Below are 20,237 nucleotides of genomic sequence, written 5' to 3'. Positions count from 1 at the left end.
TTAGCAAGTGATGGCTGAGTGAAGCCCTGGATAGACCTGCACTGGCTTCAGACCCACCTCCCCCACCTTCTAGCCATGTGATTTGGGGCAAGTCACTTAACTTCTCTGTTCCTCAGTTTCCTCATTTGTAGGATGGAGCCAGTGGTGCGTCCCTCCTGGGGTTCAGGGGAGGCTTCCTAGAGGAGGTGGCATCTATCTAACCTGAGACCTGAGGGATGAGCAGAGTTGGCCAGGGGACAGGTAGGGAGAGCAGGCTACAGCATGTGCCAAGCAGATGGCACAGTGTGGGCGAGCCAAGGGAGGAGGCAACGCTTGTCCTCCAAGGAGCTGAGAGGAGTGATGGAGCAAGAGCTTTGTAAGTGGTGCTGAAATGGCATGAATCTGTTCTGGGCTACATGTCTCAGGGCCGGATTGCAGTGGAGGGGAGGCTGACCAGGTCATGGCAAATGGGCCTGGGGATGGGAGGGCCTGAAAGCAGTGCAGGTTACTTCTGTCCACATCCCATTGGCTCAAATGTAGTCGCATGGCCCCACCTAGATGCAAAAGGATTTGGGCAGGGGAGAACAGATCCACAGTGGACAGTTGGCTTCTGTGCCACAGACCAGTTCTCTCACCTCTTCTTCGCCTTGCTCACTCTGCCCCACTTTGGTGGATGAGTGAATTTTATAGATGAGGAAACTGAGGTTCAGAGAGGTTAGGTAATTTGCCCAACATCACTCAGCTAGTGGCAGAGCCGGGACTTGAACACAGATCTGTTCATCCCAAAAGACTTGTTGGGCCCGATCCTGGTCTTGGCTGCTTTTTGAGGGCCTCCCCATGACCCAGGCTTTCCCACTCGGGATCTCAGCTGCGTCTCTGGGCTAAGTAACCCCCAGATGCCTTGTAATTCTAACCCGATAGTCCCTCCATTCCTCCATGCCTACAATGCTCATTATACCCGCAGAAATTGCCCACTTTTGTTCAGTTATTCATTCACGCAGCCTGCGTTTACAGGGAACCTAGTGTGTGCCAGGCATTGTGCTCTGGGCCGGTAGCTAGAAGGACTAAGACACGGCCCCTTTTGTTCCAGACGCTCACGTGGTCTGGCCACCAAGAGGCTGTATAAACACAGAGTTGCCCTGAGAAGTGAACCACACTGTCTCTCTGATCTGACCCACCAGGAGGACAGAGTATCCTGGGAACATGAGAAGGGTGCAAACGATTAAAACTTAAAATTAAAGCCCTCTTGTGCATTTTGTCAGTTGAAGCTGTAATTATATTATCGTGCTTTGTATTCTAAGATGTATTTTTCTGATTTTTAAAACAGTAAAGTAGCCTTTGCATCTTAACAGCTTTATATGAATGAAGGACAGTGAATGGCAACGATGAGCTTTAGCAGTCAATGTTGACTTGTCTCTCTGGGTCCAGCTGCGGGTTGCTGTTCTCATCAGCGAGTAAGCTAATTCCTCTGTCTCTGGTATGCGTGGGGATGTGTTTTTAAAGAGGAGATGAGGGAGGGTGGATTGGGGGAAGTCTCCTTGGAATCCACCAGAGTCATTCTAGAACAGGGTTTCTCAGCACTACTGACAGTTTGGCTGGACAGTTCTTTGTCGTGGGGTGCTGTGCTGTGCATTGTAGGATGCTGGCAGCATCCCTGGCCTCTACCCACTAGATGCCGGTTGCACTCCCAGAGGTGTGACAACGAACGGTGCCTCCAGACATTGCCAAGTGTCCCCTGAGGGGGCAAAATTACCCCACTGTTCTGGACTCTATTTGTTTCCTACTGCCACTGTAACAAATTACCACAGACTTAGTGGCTTAAAACAACACAAATTTCTTTTCTTATGGTACTGGAGATGAGAAGTTCAAAAGCCAAGGTGTCAGCAGGGCCATGTTCTTTCTGAAGGCTGTAGGGAAAATCTGTTGCCATGCTTTTCCAGTTTCTGTAGGCCACCTGCATTCCTTAGCTCGTGGCCCCTTCCTCCATCTTCCAGGCCAGCTGCATAGCATCTTCAAAATTTCTCTATGACCCCTGCTTCCATTGTCACATCTCTTCCTCTGACTCTGACCCTCCTGCCTCCTTTTTATAAGGACTCACTGGATAATCCAGGATACTGTCCCATTTCAAGATCCTTAATCACACCTGCAAAGTCGCTTTTGCCACATAAGGGAACATGTTCACAGGCTTTGGGAATTACGACGTGGGCATCTATGGAGCGGCATTATTCTGCCCGTGACATAGACTGTTGGGTCTCTGGGTATGATGGAAATGCTTACGGAGGGCCTGGGAGGAGGGAAGTGACTTAGGAATTGGGGAGTGGGGTATGGTCAGAGCGTAATAGCAGCTGGTGCTTTTGAGGACAGTTCCCTGTCAGGCCTCTTGGGCTTGATCTCACTACCAATTCCAGGGGTTAGCTGTCCCCTGTTTTACAGACTGGAAACCACCCAGAGAAGGCTTTCCGGAGGGGGTAAAAATTTGAGCTGGATTTTGAAGGGAACAGAGGGGTTTGGCAGCAGGTGGGAGAGGCATGCCAGAAAGAGTGTCCTTAGGGTGCAGGGGCAGGGAAGTGAGAACTTGGTTGTGAATGGGGACTGGTTCTTGGGTGGGGACATCTGTGAATCAGTCCTTTTTCTCTGACATGAACCGTATTATTTCTTGAAATAGTTTTAATAAATGTTTATTCATGAGCACCCCCACATCCTGGGGGTATATATGTTAATAAGTCACTGACCTGAACTCTTAGCTGGAGGCTTGACTTAGTAACTCCTGATGTCACACCTTGTTACCCTCCCCACCGGCAGCAAATTAATGAAACTCAGCCTGGAAAGGTATCTGATTAGCACTTTATGAGCCCTGCTCAGTGCCAGGCGCTGTGCAGGTAGAGACTCAAGGAAGTCCCAGCCTGCCACATGGAGTCTGTTGTTTCAGGCTCCTAGCTGGGTAGCCAGGATTCAAACTGTCTCGGGCACTACACTGAGCTTTGGTTTTTGTTTCTTTTATTTTCACCAACTTTTTTTTTAATTGATGTATAACTGATTTACGATATTATAGTAGGTTCAGGTGTACAGCATAGTGATTCAGTGTTTTTACAGATTATACTCTATTAAAAGTTATTACAAATAATGGCTGTAATTCCCTGTTCTATAAATATATCCTTGTTGCTTATTTATTTTATACATAGTAGCGCATATATCTTGACTTGCCCCTCCCTTTATCCCTGTCCACACTACTTTTGGTTTCTGTATCTATGAGTCCCAGGCATGTTTGGATTCAGAATCTCAAATGACGTCATCACTGTTCATTTTTCTCTTCATCTCTTGTTCTGCTCTTCACCAAAAGTCAGCTTTGTTCTCTGGTGGCCTCAGCCCCTGTCTCAGATTAACAGCCTGCAGGAAAGGACTGACCTTCTCTTCCAGTTGCTCACGCTAAAGCCCCAGGCTTACCTGAGATTAGGCCATAGTGGTTTGACTTGAGTCACATGCCCATCTCTGAGCCAATCACTATGGCCAGGTGCCCAGTGCTGTGATTGGCTTAGTGGGGTCATGTGACACACCCCATTACCTGGGGGTGGATCCCCAACCCCATGACTGGAGAGTGGGGGAGAAGCAGATCCCCAAACAGAAACAGGTGCGTGACACGAGGTGGTCCATAAGTCACCCGGTCCATTGTGGTTGCAGTTGAAGACCATTGAGTTCTGCCGTGCTGGCCATATACTAGTGTGTGTACTGGTGGCCCAGCACAGCCCGTGTTGGCTCTGGGGTGCTGGCTCCCAGGAGTGGTGGGTGGGAGATTCCAGATCATTTCTGCATCAGGAAGGCAGCTCCTGGGGGTGAGGGGAGCCCCAAGGAGGGCCGGTGGTCACTGTGGCTTGGCCCACAGGCCTTGACCTAGGCACTGCAATCATTGTTTCCTGCCCCAGTGGCTGCCAGAGAAGCCCTTTACAGCAAGATGCAGTGAGAGCAGGGGTTCAGTGGCCAGAGCCGAAGACAGCCTGTTCCCTGAGGACCCCTGAAGAAGCTTGGCGTGGCTACTAACCAGGCGTCCAGGTCACCAGCCTGGCTGGGACCCAGGATTCAGCCCCCTTTATTGATGGTACTAAAAATGTTGATGATAATTATAGTCTTAGTGCTTCTTCTGTGCCGGCACTGTCAGGTTAGTGGGGTGGGTACAACTCTGCATCCCAGGTTATAATGCGGAACCCGAGGCCAAGAGGTAAAGTCACACACCTAGTAAGTGGCAGAGTTGGGGCTTGAACTTGGGTCTGACTCAGAACTCTGCTCAGCTGCCTCTCCATAGAAATATCTTCCCAGGATGTGTCAGGGCCTGGGAGGGGAAGATGCGGATGCCTGAGTGAGGGCAGAGGAGAGCTTCTCGAGAATCCTGATGTCTTGGGAACTGGGGTTCTGCTCCTGGTCTCAGTCTCTCTGCTCACAGAGAGGCCCTCTGTGGGCCGGGCAAAGCCCAGGTTAGATGGAGATTCCTAAGAGGCTGGTATTGGAACAGGCATCATGGGGCTGAGTTATGGGCCAGTGAGGGCTCCTTGCCTGTCTAGGGGAATCCACCATCCTCCAGGTGTCCGGTCTTTATGGGCAGATGTGGAAGCAGCTACAAGTTAGGTCTCTGGATTGAGACCACAGTTTTCCTAGGCTGACGTGCCCAGGCATCAACTTGTCATAAGAGATATGATGTGACTTTTTATGACATGGGAGAGAAGGGGTACTGGACCAGATAGAATTAGCAAGTAGTAGGAAAAAAAGAAAATTATAGTCTATTATGTAAGTTTAGATAGCAAACTCTGAAGATTGTGAGTCCAGGATAATTATGGTGCCCCATGATGTAAGATAAGCTGCCCCAGGCTCTCTCTGTTTCATGGCTCTGCCATCCTCGGCACATGGCTTCCTTCTCATGAATAAATTTAGCTGCTTGAGCTCCAGCCATCACACCAGCATTCCAGCCAGCAGGAAGGAGAGAGAGCAGAAGGGTACACTCCCTCTTTTTAAAAACCATTCCCTAGATAAACAAGGTCCTACCGTATAGCACAGGGAACTATATTCAATATCCTGTGATAAGCCATAATGGAAAAGAATATGAAAAAGAATGTATGTATAACTGAATCACTTTGCTGTACAGCAGAAATTAACACAACATTGTAAATCAACTACACTTGAGTAAAATAAATTGAAAAAAAAAAAAACCCTTCCTAAAGTTGCATAGAACCCTTCTGCTCATATCCCCTTGGCCAGAACTTGGTCACATGGTCACGCCTAATTGCAAAGTAATCTGGGAAACGTAGACCTTATTATGAGTGGCCGCATGCTTAGCTAAAAAGCAGTGGTTCTGTTATTAATAAGGAGAGAATAGCTGTCGGGGGACAGTTAGCAGGCGTTGCCACAGCTGCCTTTTCAAAGCAAATGTATGACAACTGAAAAGCCATGAAACAGATCCCCCTCACTCAGTTCTGGAAAACGTATCAAGTGCCTGCTGGGTACAAGGCACTGTGCCAACTAGGGTCACAGCTGCTTGTCTGCAGCTCATTTTGTTTCCCAGGGCCCAGGAAAATGTCAGGTCTGTGGTGGGATGTGGCCAAGGGCTGGGATTCTGGTCCTAATTCCCCTGTGAACTCCTGTGGAGCCTCAGTCAGGCCACTTTCCCGCTCAGCTCCCCTCACAAATGGGGAAGTTGGCGAGATGAACTAATTTAGTCAAGGTCACCAGTAGCACAGCTAGGATTTGCACCCTTTGGCAGCCTGGCTCCTGAGCCCGGGCTCTTAACTGCTGGGCAACACTGCCTGGAGCTCCGTAGCTGAGGCTGTGGCTCCGGCCCCTCTCCTGGCACCAGCGCAGCCCCAGAGGCCAGTAACCTGGCTGGGCTGCTGGCAGCTCCAGGCAACCGTGTCTCTTGGTCAGCAGGGACTCTGGCCAGGGGCTGACCAGGGCAGAGTAGGCATTGGGGCTGGGAGCGGCCGAGAGTGGGGAGAAGTGGGCACAGGGCCCGGGGACGATTTTGGTAACAAGCAAGATCAGGTGGCTTTGGCATCGGATCCAGGCGATGACTGTATTGCCCAGAGGGTCAGAAGCAAACTCGGAGGTTGACACCCAGAGCAGCAATTTTCACACTGAGTTGAATAATCAGTGTGGGTGGTGCATTAAAGATAAAGAGTAAAAAAGAAAGAAAAACAAGTGGAATCAAAAATAGCAGAGGGCATTGTACAAAGTAAGGCTAAGTACAGTTTCCTGAAATTTTCACTTACATTTTGTAGGTGGGTACTGGGTTAGGATATAAATATATTTCTTGCTCTGATGACTGTCAAGAAAGTGCTGAAGCCTCAGGTCTAGAAAACTGCCTCCCAATGGAAACAGCTGTTAAGAATAATTGGAATTAGTTGATTTAAAAATTTTTAAAGTTTTTTCACTTTTAAATTTTTTTTTATATTGAAAGCAACCAGCTTTGTAAAAACTTAAAACAGGGCTTCCCTGGTGGCACAGTGGTTGAGAGTCCGCCTGCCAATGCGGGGGATACGGGTTCGAGCCCCGGTCTGGGAAGATACCGCATGCCGCGGAGCAACTAAGCCCGTGCGCCACAAGTACTGAAGCCTGCGTGCCTAGAGCCTGTGCTCTGCAACAAGAGAGGCCACCGCCATGGGAGGCCCGCGCACCGCAGCGAAGAGTAGCCCCCGCTCGCTGCAACCAGAGAGGGCCAGTGCGCAGCAATGGAGACCCAATGCAGCCAAAAATAAATGAATAAATTTAAAAAAAAACACTTAAAACAGTACAGAAGTGTACAAAATGTTAAAAACTTCCCTCCACCCGCCAGCTCCCAGTCGCACTGCCCATCGCAGTGCTGGCAGCGCTCTTGTGGGCCCTTCAGGGACGTACCTTTTCTTTTAGCACAGATAGGATCACCATAATGTAACTGCTCTTGTGCAACTTGCTTTTTATTTATTTATTTTTTAATTATTATTTTTAATTATTATTATTTTTTTTTTTGCTGTACGGGGGCCTCTCTCTATTGTGGCCTCTCCCACTGCGGAGCACAGGCTCCGGATGCGCAGGCCCAGCGGCCATGGCTCATGGACCCAGCTGCTCCGCAGCATGTGGGATCTTCCCGGACCGGGGCACGAACCCGTGTCCCCTGCATTGGCAGGCGGACTCTCAACCACTGCGCCACCAGGGAAGCCCGAACTTGCTTTTTAAATGTAACGGTTTTTCCTTTTCTTTTCTTTCTTTCTTTTTTTAATTATTATTTTTAATCTTTTTAAAAAACATTTATTTATTTTATTTTTGACTGCATGGGGTCTCTGTTGCTGCCTTCAGGCTTTCTCTAGTTGCAGCGAGCCGGGGCTACTCTTCATTGTGGTGCACGGGCTTCTCATTGTGGTGGCTTCTCTTGTTGCGGAGCACGGGCTCTAGGTGTGCGGGCTTCAGTAGCTGTGGCAGGTGGGCTCAGTAGTTGTGGCTTGTGGGCTCTAGAGCGCAGGTTCAGTAGTTGTGGCACATGGGCTTAGTTGCTCCACCACAGGTGGGATCTTCCCAGACCAGTGATCGAACCCGTGTCCCTTGCATTGTCAGGTGGATTCTTAACCACTGTGCCACCAGGGAAGTCCCATGTCTTTTATTTTTTTAAACATTAGATTATTGAAGTATATTCACAAACCTACCAAACTTATTTAAAGTGGATTTAATATAGTCAGTGGTTTTTTAATGTATTAACAGAGTCATGCAACCAACACAGTCGGTTTTAGAACATTTTCATCTATTCAGAAGAAACCCTTTAGTGATTGTTCCCCATTTCCCCCCGACTCTCCCCTCCCCCATCCCTACAACCACTCACGTACTTTTTTTTTTTTTTTTTTTTTTGGTGGTACGCGGGCCTCTCACTGTTGTGGCCTCTCCCACTGCGGAGCACACGCTCCGGACGTGCAGGCTCAGCAGCCATGGCTCACGGGCCCAGCTGCTCCGCGGCATGTGGGATCTTCCCGGACCGGGGCACGAACCTGTGTCCCCTGCTTCGGCAGGCGGACTCTCAACCACTGCGCCACCAGGGAAGCCCCGTACTTTCTTATAGAGTTGCCTTCTCTGGACTTTTCATATAAATGGAATCGTTCAATATATGGTCTTTTTTGAACTGTCTTCTTTCACTTAGCATCAGTACTTCATTCCTTTTTGTGGCTGAAGAGCATTCCGTTGTATATATAGACCACATTTTGCTTATCCATTCATCAGTTAACGGGTGTTTGGATGTTTCCCCTTTTGGCTATTGCGTGTAATACTACTATGAACCATATGTCACAAGTTTTTGTTGTGGACGTGTTTGGGTATATACCTAAGAGTATAGTTGCTGGATCATATAGTAATTCTGTGTTTAACTTTTTGAGAAACTGCCAGGCTGTTTTCCAAAGTGACTGCACCATTTTACATTTCCATTAATAGTGTATGAGGGGGCTTCCCTGGTGGCGCAGTGGTTGAGAGTCCGCCTGCTGATGCAGGGGACGCGGGTTCGTGCCCCGGTCCAGGAAGATCCCACATGCCGCGGAGTGGCTGGGCCCGTGAGCCGTGGCCGCTGAGCCTGCGCGTCCGGAGCCTGTGCTCCTCAACGTGAGAGGCCACAACAGTGAGAGGCCCGCGTATCGCAAAAAAAAAAAAAAAAAAAAAAAAAAAAGTGTATAAGGGTTTCCAGTGTCTCCCCATCCTCACCAACACTTGTCATTTTCCACTTTTAAAATTCTATCCTAGTGGGTGTGGCTTTGGTTTGTATTTCCCTAATGTCTAATGATGTTGAGCATCTTTTCATGTGTTTACTGGCCATGTGTATCTTCTTTAGAGAAACGTCTGTCCAAATCCTTTGCCTTTTTTTTTTTTGGCTGTGCTGCGTGGCATGTGGGGTGTTAGATCCCCGACCAGGGATCAAACCCGTGCCCCTGCAGTGGAAGCGTGGTGTCTTAACCACTGGACTGCCAGGGAAGTCCCCCTTTGCCCATTTTTTATTTGGGTTATTTGTCTTTTTATTGTTAAGTAGTATGAGTCCATTACATAGTCCCTTATCAGACATGATTTGCAAAAATTTTCTCCCATTCTGTGAGCTATCTCTCCACTCTCATGGTGGTGTCCTTTGAAGCACAAAAGTTTTTAATTTTGATGATGTCCAGTGTATCTATTCTTTTGTTGCTTGTGTTTTTGGTGTCCTATCTAAGGCTTTGCCTAATTCAGTGTCACAAAGATTTTCTCTTATATTTTCTTCTGAGAGTGTTAGAGTTTTACTCTTATATTTAAACCTTTGATCCATTTTGAGTTAGTTTTTTTGGTCACACTGCGCAGCTTAGTTCCCCAACCAGGGATCAAACCCGTGACCCCTGCAGTGGAAGCTCGGATTCTTAACCACCAGACCTCCAGGGAAGTCCCCATTTTGAGTTAATCTTTGTATATAATGTAGGAAGGTGTTCAACTTCATCCTTTTGCGTGTGTATATTCACTTGTCCTGGCACCATTTATTGAAAAGAGTATTCTTTCCACATTGAATTGTCTTGGTACCCCTTTCAGAAGTCAATTGGCTGTAAATGTGAGGGTTCATTTTTGGACTCTCAGTTCTGTGTCTATCCTCATGCCACTATCACCTGTCTTAATTACTTTAGCTTTGTAGTAAGTTTTGAATTCAGGAAGTGTGATTCTTGTAACTTTTACGAGATTCTTTCGGCTATGCTGGGTCCCTTGAATTTCCATGTGAACTTTAGGACCAGTTTGTTAATTTTTCAGTGAAGCCACTGGGATTCTGATAGTGATTGGGTTGACTCTGTAGATCAGTTTTGGGAGTATTGCCACCTTAGCTATGTTAAATTTTCTGATCTATGAACACGGGATATCTTTACACTTATTTCGGTCTTCTTTCACTTCTTCTGACACGTTTTGTTTCTCGCTGTACAAGTCAAGCACTTCTTTTGTTAGCCAAGATATTTTATTTTATTTTTTTTGGCCGCATGATTTGTGGGATCTTAGTTCTCCGATCAGGGATTGAACCCGTGTCCCCTGCCATGGAGGCGTGGAGTCCTAACCACTGGACCTCCATGGAATTCCCTAGCCAAGTTTTTTTTTTTTTTTTTTTTTTGCGGTACACGGGCCTCTCACCGCTGTGGCCTCTCCCGCTGCAGAGCACAGGCTCTGGACGCGCAGGCCCAGCGGCCATGGCTCACGGACCCAGCCGCTCCGCGACATGTGGGATCCTCCCCAACCGGGGCACGAACCCGTGTCCCCTGCATCGGCAGGCGGACTCTCCACCACTGCGCCACCAGGGAAGCCCCCTAGCCAAGTTTTTTATTTTTTTGATGCTATTATAGATAAAATTGTTTTCTTAATTTCATTTTTGGATTTTTTCATTGATAGTATATGGAAATACTATTGATTTTTGTATCCTACAATGTTGCTGAACTCTTTCTTGACTATCTTTGCATGTCTTTGTGTATCTAGAGCTTCCTTTTTCTTTGTAAGAGTCACACAGTATTTCATGGTGTAGAAAAACTGTAGTTTATATAACAGGCCTCCATTGATGGTCCTTGTGGGCTCTTCCCTCTTTTTACTGTTACTGATTGTGCTACAGAGAACGCTCTTCAGGCCACTCATCCATTCCGGGGACGTGTGTTGAGTGCCTGCTCTATGCCAGGCATTCTTAAGGCAACAGGGCTACAGATGATAAAGAAGTTAAATGAGATGATTTTGGCTTGCTTGGGAAAATCTCTTTGAAGAAAATAAAACAGGGTGATGTGCTAGGGAGTGACTGGGTGTGTGTTTGAGAGGGGTTCTTTGAATTGAATCAGAGAAGATTTCTCTGGAGAGGTGACTTTTGAGCTGGGATCCAAATGATGAGAAGGACCCACTGTTGGGAGATTGGGAAGGTTGTTCCAGGCACAGGGAACACAACAAGTACAAAGGCCCCGAGGTGGAAAATGGGCCCCCAGTGTTCACGGAACACAAAGAAAGCCCATGGGCCTGGAGAGCTGCCAAGGCCGGAGGAGAGGTGGACAGGGGCCAGACTAACACAGGCCTGGTAGCCTTAAAAGGCATTTGGATTTTGTTAAGAATGTGAAGAGAAGCTGCTGGAGAGTGTCAAGCAGAGAATTGATTTGATCTAATTTATGTTCTAAAAAGATCAGCCTTGTGGCTTAAGAAGCATTTATTTTCTGTTTCAAGTGCTGAGTTCTTCAAAGTGGAATTACCGGGTGGAGGGGTTTGTACATTTAAAATGTTCCTAGACACTGCCTGCCAGTGTCTCCCCTAAAGGTGGAAGTAGTTTTCACTCTGAGGGTACACGCTCCTTCCGTGCCAGGGGCATTCGGGGTGAGGTGCCCTGCAAGCTCTCAGCCCCTGGACCCCAGCACCCATTCTCTTTCTTCCTTGCAGGACCCTCACTGCTGCATTTGCCCAGTAACTCTGGCTGTGCCGCCCAGCCCTTGGGTAAGACGGGCGTCCCGGGAACATGGCAGAGGAAGACCTCATCTTCCGCCTGGAAGGCGTGGATGGCGGCCCGACCTCCCGGGCTGGTGATTCAGATGCAGACAGCGATGGTGAGGAGGGTTACTTCATCTGCCCCATCACTGATGATCCGGGGGCACACCAGAATGTTAATTCCAAGGTTAATAACTACTACAGCAACCTAGCCAAAAGCGAGCGCTACGGCTCCAGCGGGTCCCCGGCCATCTCCTTCCATTTCAAGGTGAGTGGTCCCCCCTCCCCCCACTCCCCCTGCCCAGCTCACCTGCCGTAGGGATGGGAGGTTGGGGTCGCTGGTTGAGGTTGTTTCCAAACTCTTGCCAGTGCGTAAATCCTGGATCTGAGGCTATGCCTATTAACCTGGGAAGATTTGGTTGTTTTAATATAACTTTCATTACTTTAGAACAGTGTTTTACGAATAGCTGCTCTGTACCCACTAGTGGGTTGTGGAAACCTTGGCCAGTTTTTTAAGACCCGGAACAGAACAGAATAGACTAGAAAATATTGGAGAGGGAGGTGGGAGGGGGAAAAAATATCAGAGAGCACTGACAGTCGTAAAGATATTTTAGGGACACGTACACACACATTTACACACTCACATGCAGTGACCAAATTGGTTGTTGGTGACCAGGTTCTCCGACAGAGCGGTTGTGAAGTATTTTTATTTCATCCCTGCATTTGTGTGTATGAGGGTCTAGAGAAAGGATGTAAAATGTAGTTTTTCATGTTGGTTGTGGTCAAAAGAGCCACTGCTTAGAGTTGGGCATCCTTCTTCTGGATTGAGGAAGAGGGGACTTATTTTGTTAGGAATTTGTGTTCATACCATGGCAAAGCTGGTAAAGAGAAGAGGCAGAAAGGCGAACGTTATTGGACTTTTGTATAATAACTGGTGGTGAAAAAAAATTTTTAATGCAGTAATGTTATCCTTATTTAAATTAATCCTCACAAACAGTAAGTATCCGTTTGTACTGTAATGAAAATGCCTATTACCACTTTGGGATTTGAAATTGAAGTCATTCTTCTCTAACTGCAGAATTAATCTGTTTTTAGAAAATTAATAATTCTAGTTCTCAGACAGTTGTATATTTTTCCTTTCAAGTCAGAGTTCTAGCTTAGCTCTCTCGGGCAGGCAGCTCCAAAAATAGGCCTGTGGGTCCCCTCTGAGGTTGGGGGGCCCCTGAAGGGTCAGGTTGCGGCTTGCCCTGCTTTCCTGTCCTAAGGTGGCTTCTGAAACACACACTCTGCCCCTCAGAGGGCAGCGTGGGAAGACAGGGGAGCAGCCTGGCGCTCCTGTCTGTTCCAGTAAGTCAGGAAGGCTCACGGAAACGTGGATTCCTGCAGCCTCGTGTACCACGTGTGAGGAGATCCAGGTGCCAGAGGGGGCCGGAGGGGTCAGAGCTTGTGAAACACAAACCAACTCATGCTAACTCAAGTGAAAAAAAAAAGGGAAATTTATTCTAGCAGTCAAGAAGTGCTTCTTGAGACCCACAGGCAGAAACAATGTCTGGCCTCTCAGGGGACAGATGCAGGAAGCTGGAAGGCCACAGGACTGTCTCTCTCTGTCTCATTCCTCAACTCTCTTTGCCATTCTTTATTCTTCTCTGCACCTCAGTCTACACAGTGGGAAAATGGATCCCCCCAGCCCCAGGGTCCCCTCATTACAGACGGAGCCACATGCAAAGACAGATCTGACCTTCTTCCATCCCAGCTGTAAGAGGAGAAAAATCTAATCTGCTTGGCCCAGCCCGAGTCAGGCATCCTCTGTCTCTGGTCCAGTCAGTCACCTCTGGCCAGGGCACAGCATGGTGGGGCGCCGGGGATCACAGAACGGGGGCTGCTTCCAGAGAAGAAGGATCCTGGAGGCCTCCTAGTGGGGCAGACCCCTTAGAAGGGCTCCACCCACAGCTACCTGTTCAGAGGAGCCATGAGCGTGGTTTGGCCTTTTGGCAAACACTGAGTGGGTCCAGGAGCTGGAGGGTCTCAGACAGGGAGGGATGGACACAGTCTCTGACCACAAAACTCAGTATGGTAAATCCTTTAAAGGAAACACAGACGGAGTGATCCAGCAAAGGGAAGTTTGTCTATAAGTCTGGCTTAGGACGTGAGCTTCATGAGGGCAGGACCCTGTGGCCTCATCATTCATCCCCAGTGCCGTGCACACAGCAGGTGCTTTATTCGGAATCAGGAGAGGGATGAGTGCTGAGCTCACTTCACTGGGTGCGATCTTGCTAAAGGACAGATAGGGACAGATAGTCGGTATTTACATAAAACAGAAACCACTGTGGACCATTTGACAATAGTTATTAAAGTAAAAAATACTTATACCTCAGAGTTATAATTAACATAGACTATTACATTAGTTTCAGGTGGGGACAATTCTTTATTTGGTGGGACTGTCCCTTATATTGTAGGACATTCAGCATGTCTGACCCCTGCTGATTAAATGCCATATTCTCCCCTGCTCATCATGACAACCCAAAACGTTCCCCACCATATATTTGCAAAGCTCGCATGAGGAGGTACTGCCCTCAGTTGAGAACAAGTAACAAAACATTTGTACAGGGCTTCCCTGGTGGCGCAGTGGTTGAGAGTCCGCCTGCCGATGCAGGGGACACGGGTTCGTGCTCCAGTCCGGGAAGATCCCACATGCCGCGGAGCGGCTGGGCCCGTGAGCCATGGCCGCTGAGCCTGTGCGTCCGGAGCCTGTGCTCCGCAACGGGAGAGGCCACAGCAGTGAGAGGCCCGCATGCCGCAAAACAAAAAAAAAACAGTGCCAAGATATACACAAGATATATTTTTTGTGGGGAGAAAACAAAATCCATGAAAAGCTCTTGGGAAAGTGCTGGTCCATAATAAGGACAAACAAAAATTAGTTATTTTTATGTGCTGTGAAGTAAAAAGCAAGTTGAAATATGATCCCACTTGTATCAAAAAACATAGATATACATATATTAGTATTTGCATAGCAAAAACTCATATAATGTTATAAAACAATTTAAAAATTACTAACGAGAAAAAGAAGGAATTTGCATCCAACAGTTAATGGTGATTCTCTCTGGGGGAGAGGGTGGCATTAAGGGGGACTTTGATTATCTACATGGTATATATTTTTAAACATTGGAACTTTTAAAACTACACGTATGTATTACTTCTGTGTGCAAAAGGATGTTTTTAGCAGAAGAAAAATAAAGCAGCACAGCCAGGTAACCGCCCCTCCCCTAAACAAACATTAGTAATTGGCTGTCCTTGGGCTTGCCTGGTGGCACAGTGGTTGGGAATCCACCTGCCAATGCAGGGGACACGGGTTCAATCCTTGGTCTGGGACAATCCCACATGCTGTGGAGCAGCTGAGCCCGTGAGCCACAACTACTGAGCCTGTGCTCTAGAGCCCACAAGCCACAACTACTGAGCCCACATGCCTAGAGCCAGTGCTCTGCAACAAGAGAAGGTGCAGCAGTGAGAAGCCCGCGCACTGCAACGAAGACCCAACGCAGCCAAAAATAAACAAATAAATAAATTTATAAAATAATTGGCTGTCTTTAAAACTCATCGATTCTGCAAGAGAAAGTTCAAAATCCTCACTGACGATGGTAGCTCATGGTCCGCAGGGCCCCGCACCTCTCCCTGCTCCTGCAGCAGGCTTCTCTGTTTTTTTCTGCGGTACGTGAACCTCTCACTGCTGTGGCCTCTCCCGTTGCGGAGCACAGGCTCTGGACGCGCAGGCCCAGTGGCCATGGCTCACCGGCCTAGCCGCTCCGCGGCATGTGGGATCTTCCCGGATCGGGGCACAAACCCGTGTCCCTTGCGTTGGCAGGCGGACTCTCAACCACTGCGCCACCAGGGAAGCCCCAGGCTTCGCTTTTCACGCCTCTTCCTGAAACCTCTTTCAGTTGGGTCTGTTAAAATGATTGTTCAGCCTCCCTAGACGCCCTGCCCTGGCTATCGCCTTGGCATTCCTTGGGGCTCGTAGCAGACCTTTCTGTGCATCTGTCATTCTTGAATGCCATTCTGTTTATGAGTCAGCCCCTGACCTCAAGGCTAGGGGCTGTGTCCCATCGCACTTCATCCCCAGTACTCAGAGGAAGGGCTGTTTAAGGATGAGATGTAGCTCTTGGCTGCCCACCGTCCTAGGTGATCGAAGCGAGGCTCTATGGGGTTCTTGTTGCCAGTGGTGACTTCAGAGGGAGATGGCAGCTCAGTTTTCCAGACCTCACTCTCCCTGGCACTCAACAAACTGAATGTGTTTTTTCATTTACTGTTGACATGGCAACTGAGTTGTTTAACCAAAATGGCTACCTGGCATTCCTCCAAGGTGGCGTCACCCTGGCAGGTACCAGGCGTGTATTGTGAACTGTTGAGTTTGTCACTGTCAAGGCCAGGGCGTTTTGCCTGAGTTCCCAGGGGGATGGTGGCAGAATCGTTTAGGGGGCCACGCCCTGGGTAGCATGTCAGGCAGCCAACCAGAGGATGTTTATACAGTTTCTCATAACGTGGGAAAGTGCTTCTGTTCTGGAGTTAATTTTAAAGAGCAAAATATAGAGTATGATTTAGTTCTGTAAACACACACACGTGCACACACACACACACACACAAAACAAAACCCTAAAAGGAAGTCCATCAACACGCCAACAGAGATTGTCTTAGGATAGGATCATTTTTTTTCTACTTCTGTGCCATGTCTACATTTTCTAGAATAAGCATATGTTTTCAAGTTTTTAATAAAGTGGAAAATTTTATTTAAAAGAATTGTTTTCCTGGTCTGAGAATATCTTGGGGATCATTCCAATTAGCACATATAGATCACCTGTTTTTTAAGTGAATTAAGTTGTATTCCATCACAAGATGTACATGGGTTTATCTAGCCAGTCCCCCTCTTTTTAAAAAAAAAAAATTATTTGGCTGTACCGAGTCTTAGTTGTAGCACCTGGGATCTTTGTTGCGGCGTGTGGGATCTAGTTCCTTGACCAGGGATCGAACCTGGGCCGCCTGCATTGGGAGCGTGGAGTCTTAACCACTGGACCACCAGGGAAATCCCTAGCCAGTTCCTCCTCTTGAGGGACACTTGGGTTGTTTCCTTTTTTTCCTATTACAGACAGTGCTGTAATAAATCTATACACATATCTAAATAAACTTTAAAATACATGTATTTTATAATATGTAAATAATATACCTACACGGTAGAAAGAATTCAACCTGTACAAATGGTAAACAGTGAAAAGTAATCCTCCCACCTCTGATCCCTGTTTCCCTGGGGGATGTCCTTCCAGAAATGTTCCTTGTGAGTATAAGCATATGTACGTACGTGACTCTCTTCCTTTTCTTTTTCGCGGAAATGTTAGTTGACCGCAAACCTGTTTTGCACTCCTGTTCTGTCTTCCCATATTGGCACATATGAACTGACATCAGCTAGAACTTACATAACCGGCACTGTGGATCAGGCAGGCCCGCTTTACGTGTTTTACTCATATCAACTCATTGAATCTGCACAGCAGTCCTCTCAGGATCGGTGTTTTGACAGATAGTAAAACTGAGGCTCTGAGAGCTTAATTGCTTGATGCTTCCTGAGTGCAGTATGTTGTCTTGCTTATTTTGTTTTGTTTTTCTAATGGCCGAATATCATGGCATTATCTGGAAGCACTGTAATATATTTAGCCAGTCCCTCCTGGGTGGGTGTGAACGTCGTTTCCAGTCTTTTGCTACCACAAACTGCTTCCGTAAGCATCTCTTATGTGTGTCTCTTACATGTGCGTGTGTCCTGGTGCCCACTCGGGGGTGCGCCTGCCAGGTAAATCCCCAGAGGTGGAATGGCTGGAGCAAAATGTTTGTGGGTTTAAAACTTGGCTAAGCATTGCCCATTGCCCTTCAAAGAGGTTGCACCGGCATTGGTGCTCCCGTGACGCATGGGCATGCCTGCTTCCCACGCCCTTCTTGGTAGACTTTGGTGATTAAACTGATACTTTCAACCCGCCCAGGGTGGCTCTAACAGCTTGGTCAAAGTACAGCAATCGCCCCAGAATGAAGTGGATGAGCGTCTGATGACTCACTGGGAAAAGAGGCGTCCCTGCCCACCCGAGCCCGGGGAGACCCCAGCCTCGCATCTTTGGGCTTCTGCCCCTGCCCACTGACCACAGGAAACTCTGTGCATACGCAGAGGTGGTGACCATTTTGGTACTTTGCCCAGTGCTCTGGGAATGCAGAGTGGGAAAGAGAAGCTTAGGTGTCCTGGGTCCAAAAAGCTTTGGACCTCCAGCAAAATAAGGGCCTGCTGGGCGGATGAAGGAAAAAGATGTTGCATCTGGCATTGGGCAGGAAGCCATCAGTGACCTGGTGTCTGGAAGACAGGAGGAGACTGAAGAGAGTCAAGCCTGGCTGGAGGGACTCATCTTTATTAAGCACGTGGTCCTTTATGGAATATGCTGGATATTCATTAACAGGGGTTCCCCTTCTTTAATTTTATTTTGTAAATTTTTTAGCAGCTTTATTGAAATATAATTTACATACCATACAATTTAGCCATTTAAAATGTACAATTCAGTAGCTTTTAGTGTATTCATAAAATGATGCATCCGCGTCACCACAACCAATTTTAGCTTATTTTCATTACCCTAAAAGAAGCCCATACCTCTTAGCCATCACCCCCAGTATCCCCATCCCACCCAGACCCTAACAGCCCTAACGTTATTTTCAGTCTCTATGGATTTGCCTCCTCCAGACAGTTCATGTAAGTAGAATCATACAATATGTGGCCTTTTGTGTCTGGCTTCTTTCACTTAGCACAGTGTTTTCAAGGCACATCCATGTGGAAGTGTGTGCCAGTACTTCGTTCCTTTTTATTTTTTATTTATTTATTTTTTTTCAGTACGCGGGCCTCTCACTGTTGTGGCCTCTCCCGTTGCGGAGCACAGGCTCCGGACGCGCAGGCTCAGTGGCCATGGCTCACGGGCCCAGCCGCCCCACGGCATGTGGGATCTTCCCGGACCGGGGCACGAACCCATGTCCCCTGCATAAGCAGGCGGACTCTCAACCACTGCGCCACCAGGGAAGCCCCATTCCTTTTTACTGATGACGGATGTACCAATTTCGTTTATCCATCAGTTGATGCACGTTTGGGTTGTTTCTCCATTTTGGCTGTTTTGAATAATGCTACACAAGTCTTTGTGTGACCATGTTTTCCTTTCTCTTAGGTAGGTACTTGGCAGTGGAATTGCTGGGTCATATGGTAACTCTGTGTTTGGTCCACATTCTTGAGTCCTGGGTCTTCCATTTCATGGTTGCTGTAGATCTGAAGGCAAATCACCTCCTCACTCTCTGAGCCTTGGGTACCTCGTCAGTGGACTGCGAACTATCCTACCTGCTTGTCCGTCCTTGGCAAGGTTACCGTGAGGTGCCGGCCAGGATGCTGTCTGAGGAAAGACTTCCAGGAGACAGGGCGCTTTGTCATCCTAGGGAATGTTATTGCTTTGCTGGTTATTGTTCCCATCCTTCTCTTCCTGTCCTCTCTAGCCGTGACTCTGAATCCCACTGGTCAGGGAAGATGACCTGCAGCTACTGTTTTCAACAGAGAGAGATTTCTTGAGGATTTTTAACTTTGTTTCCTTTATAATTATTTTATTGCTTATAGAAGTAATGTATGCTCCTTGCAGAAGACAACTTTGAAAGTGCAGATACAATTGCTGTTAAGGTCTTGGTGTGTATTTCCGTATAAATACAGACACGACTAAATAAACAGGGACTTTTCCTTACAATAACAGGATTTTGCTATATACGTTCTCTAATAACCAGTTTTTCCTCAGCAATCAAGAAATGGTGGGCTTCCCTGGTGGCGCAGTGGTTGAGAGTCCGCCTGCCGATGCAGGGGACATGGGTTCGTGCCCCGGTCCGGGAAGATCCCACATGCCGCGGAGCGGCTGGGCCCATGAGCCATGGCCGCTGAGCCTGCGTGTCTGGAGCCTGTGCTCCGCAGCGGGAGAGGCCACAGCAGTGAGAGGCCCGCGTACCACAAAAAAAAAAAATAGAAAAAAGAAATGGTGCGTATCTTTCCACATCAGTAAATGTGGATCTAGTCCATCATTTTTTTAGTGGCCCCATGGCAGCCCGTTGTATAGATACGCCACAGTTTCTTTAAGTATTTCCTTTTGTGGGATCCTTAGGAAGTTTCCAGGTTTTTGCTATTATATTCCGTGCTGGGTTCCATGGAAATTGCACGAAACCTCTAAATGCGTGTGGCCCAGAGTGGGGCAGCCACACAGTGGTGCGGCCTCTTTGCATCCCAGAGCGTGATGTGCACCTCCACTTCTTCCCACTTCTTTTATTTGTCCTTGGCTGTGGTTTAAGCCCTTTACTGTCGGTCAGGAGGGGTAAGTAGGGCTGACTTAGGGCTGTAGTTCTTAAATTCTACAGAAGTGATGATGGGGAAAACATATTTTATAACATCTGCTTACTGAATGTAACAGTTGATGTTTCAAGAAGGAAGCTTCGGGCTTCCTTGGTGGTGCAGGGGTTAAGAATCCGCCTGCCAATGCAGGGGGCACAGGTTCGAGCCCTAGCCCGGGAAGATCCCATGTGCCGTGGAGCAACTAAGCCCGTGTGCCGCAACTACTGAGCCTGCGCTCTAGAGCCCGCATGCCACAGCTGCTGAGCCTGTGTGCCACAACTACTGAAGCCTGCATGCCTAGAGCCCGTGCTCCGCAATAAGAAGCCACTGTGATGAGAAGCCTGCGCACCGCAATGAAGAGTAGGCCCCGCTCACTGCAACCAGAGAAAGCCTGCGCGCAGCAACG

General features: G+C 47.9%; 1 protein-coding gene across 2 annotated transcripts in view; it reads left to right on the top strand.

Annotated features, from left to right (window-relative positions):
* The window catches only part of EEF2K (eukaryotic elongation factor 2 kinase), a 63,441-nt gene that overhangs the window by 3,198 nt on the left and 40,006 nt on the right, over positions 1 to 20,237 (top strand). For both annotated transcript variants that reach the window (XR_012326081.1, XM_033840278.2), the window contains exon 2: positions 11,368 to 11,680. Coding sequence is in view for 1 of the 2 variants with exons in the window: in XM_033840278.2 (XP_033696169.1) it covers positions 11,444 to 11,680 (237 nt within the window). In the remaining variant the exon portion in view is untranslated. The remainder of the gene's footprint in view (positions 1 to 11,367; positions 11,681 to 20,237) is intronic.

This window comes from Tursiops truncatus, chromosome 15 (genome assembly GCF_011762595.2).
Source record: "Tursiops truncatus isolate mTurTru1 chromosome 15, mTurTru1.mat.Y, whole genome shotgun sequence".
In the NCBI taxonomy this organism is placed as follows: Eukaryota; Metazoa; Chordata; class Mammalia; order Artiodactyla; family Delphinidae; genus Tursiops; species Tursiops truncatus.
This window is presented reverse-complemented; position numbering and strand designations above follow the sequence as displayed.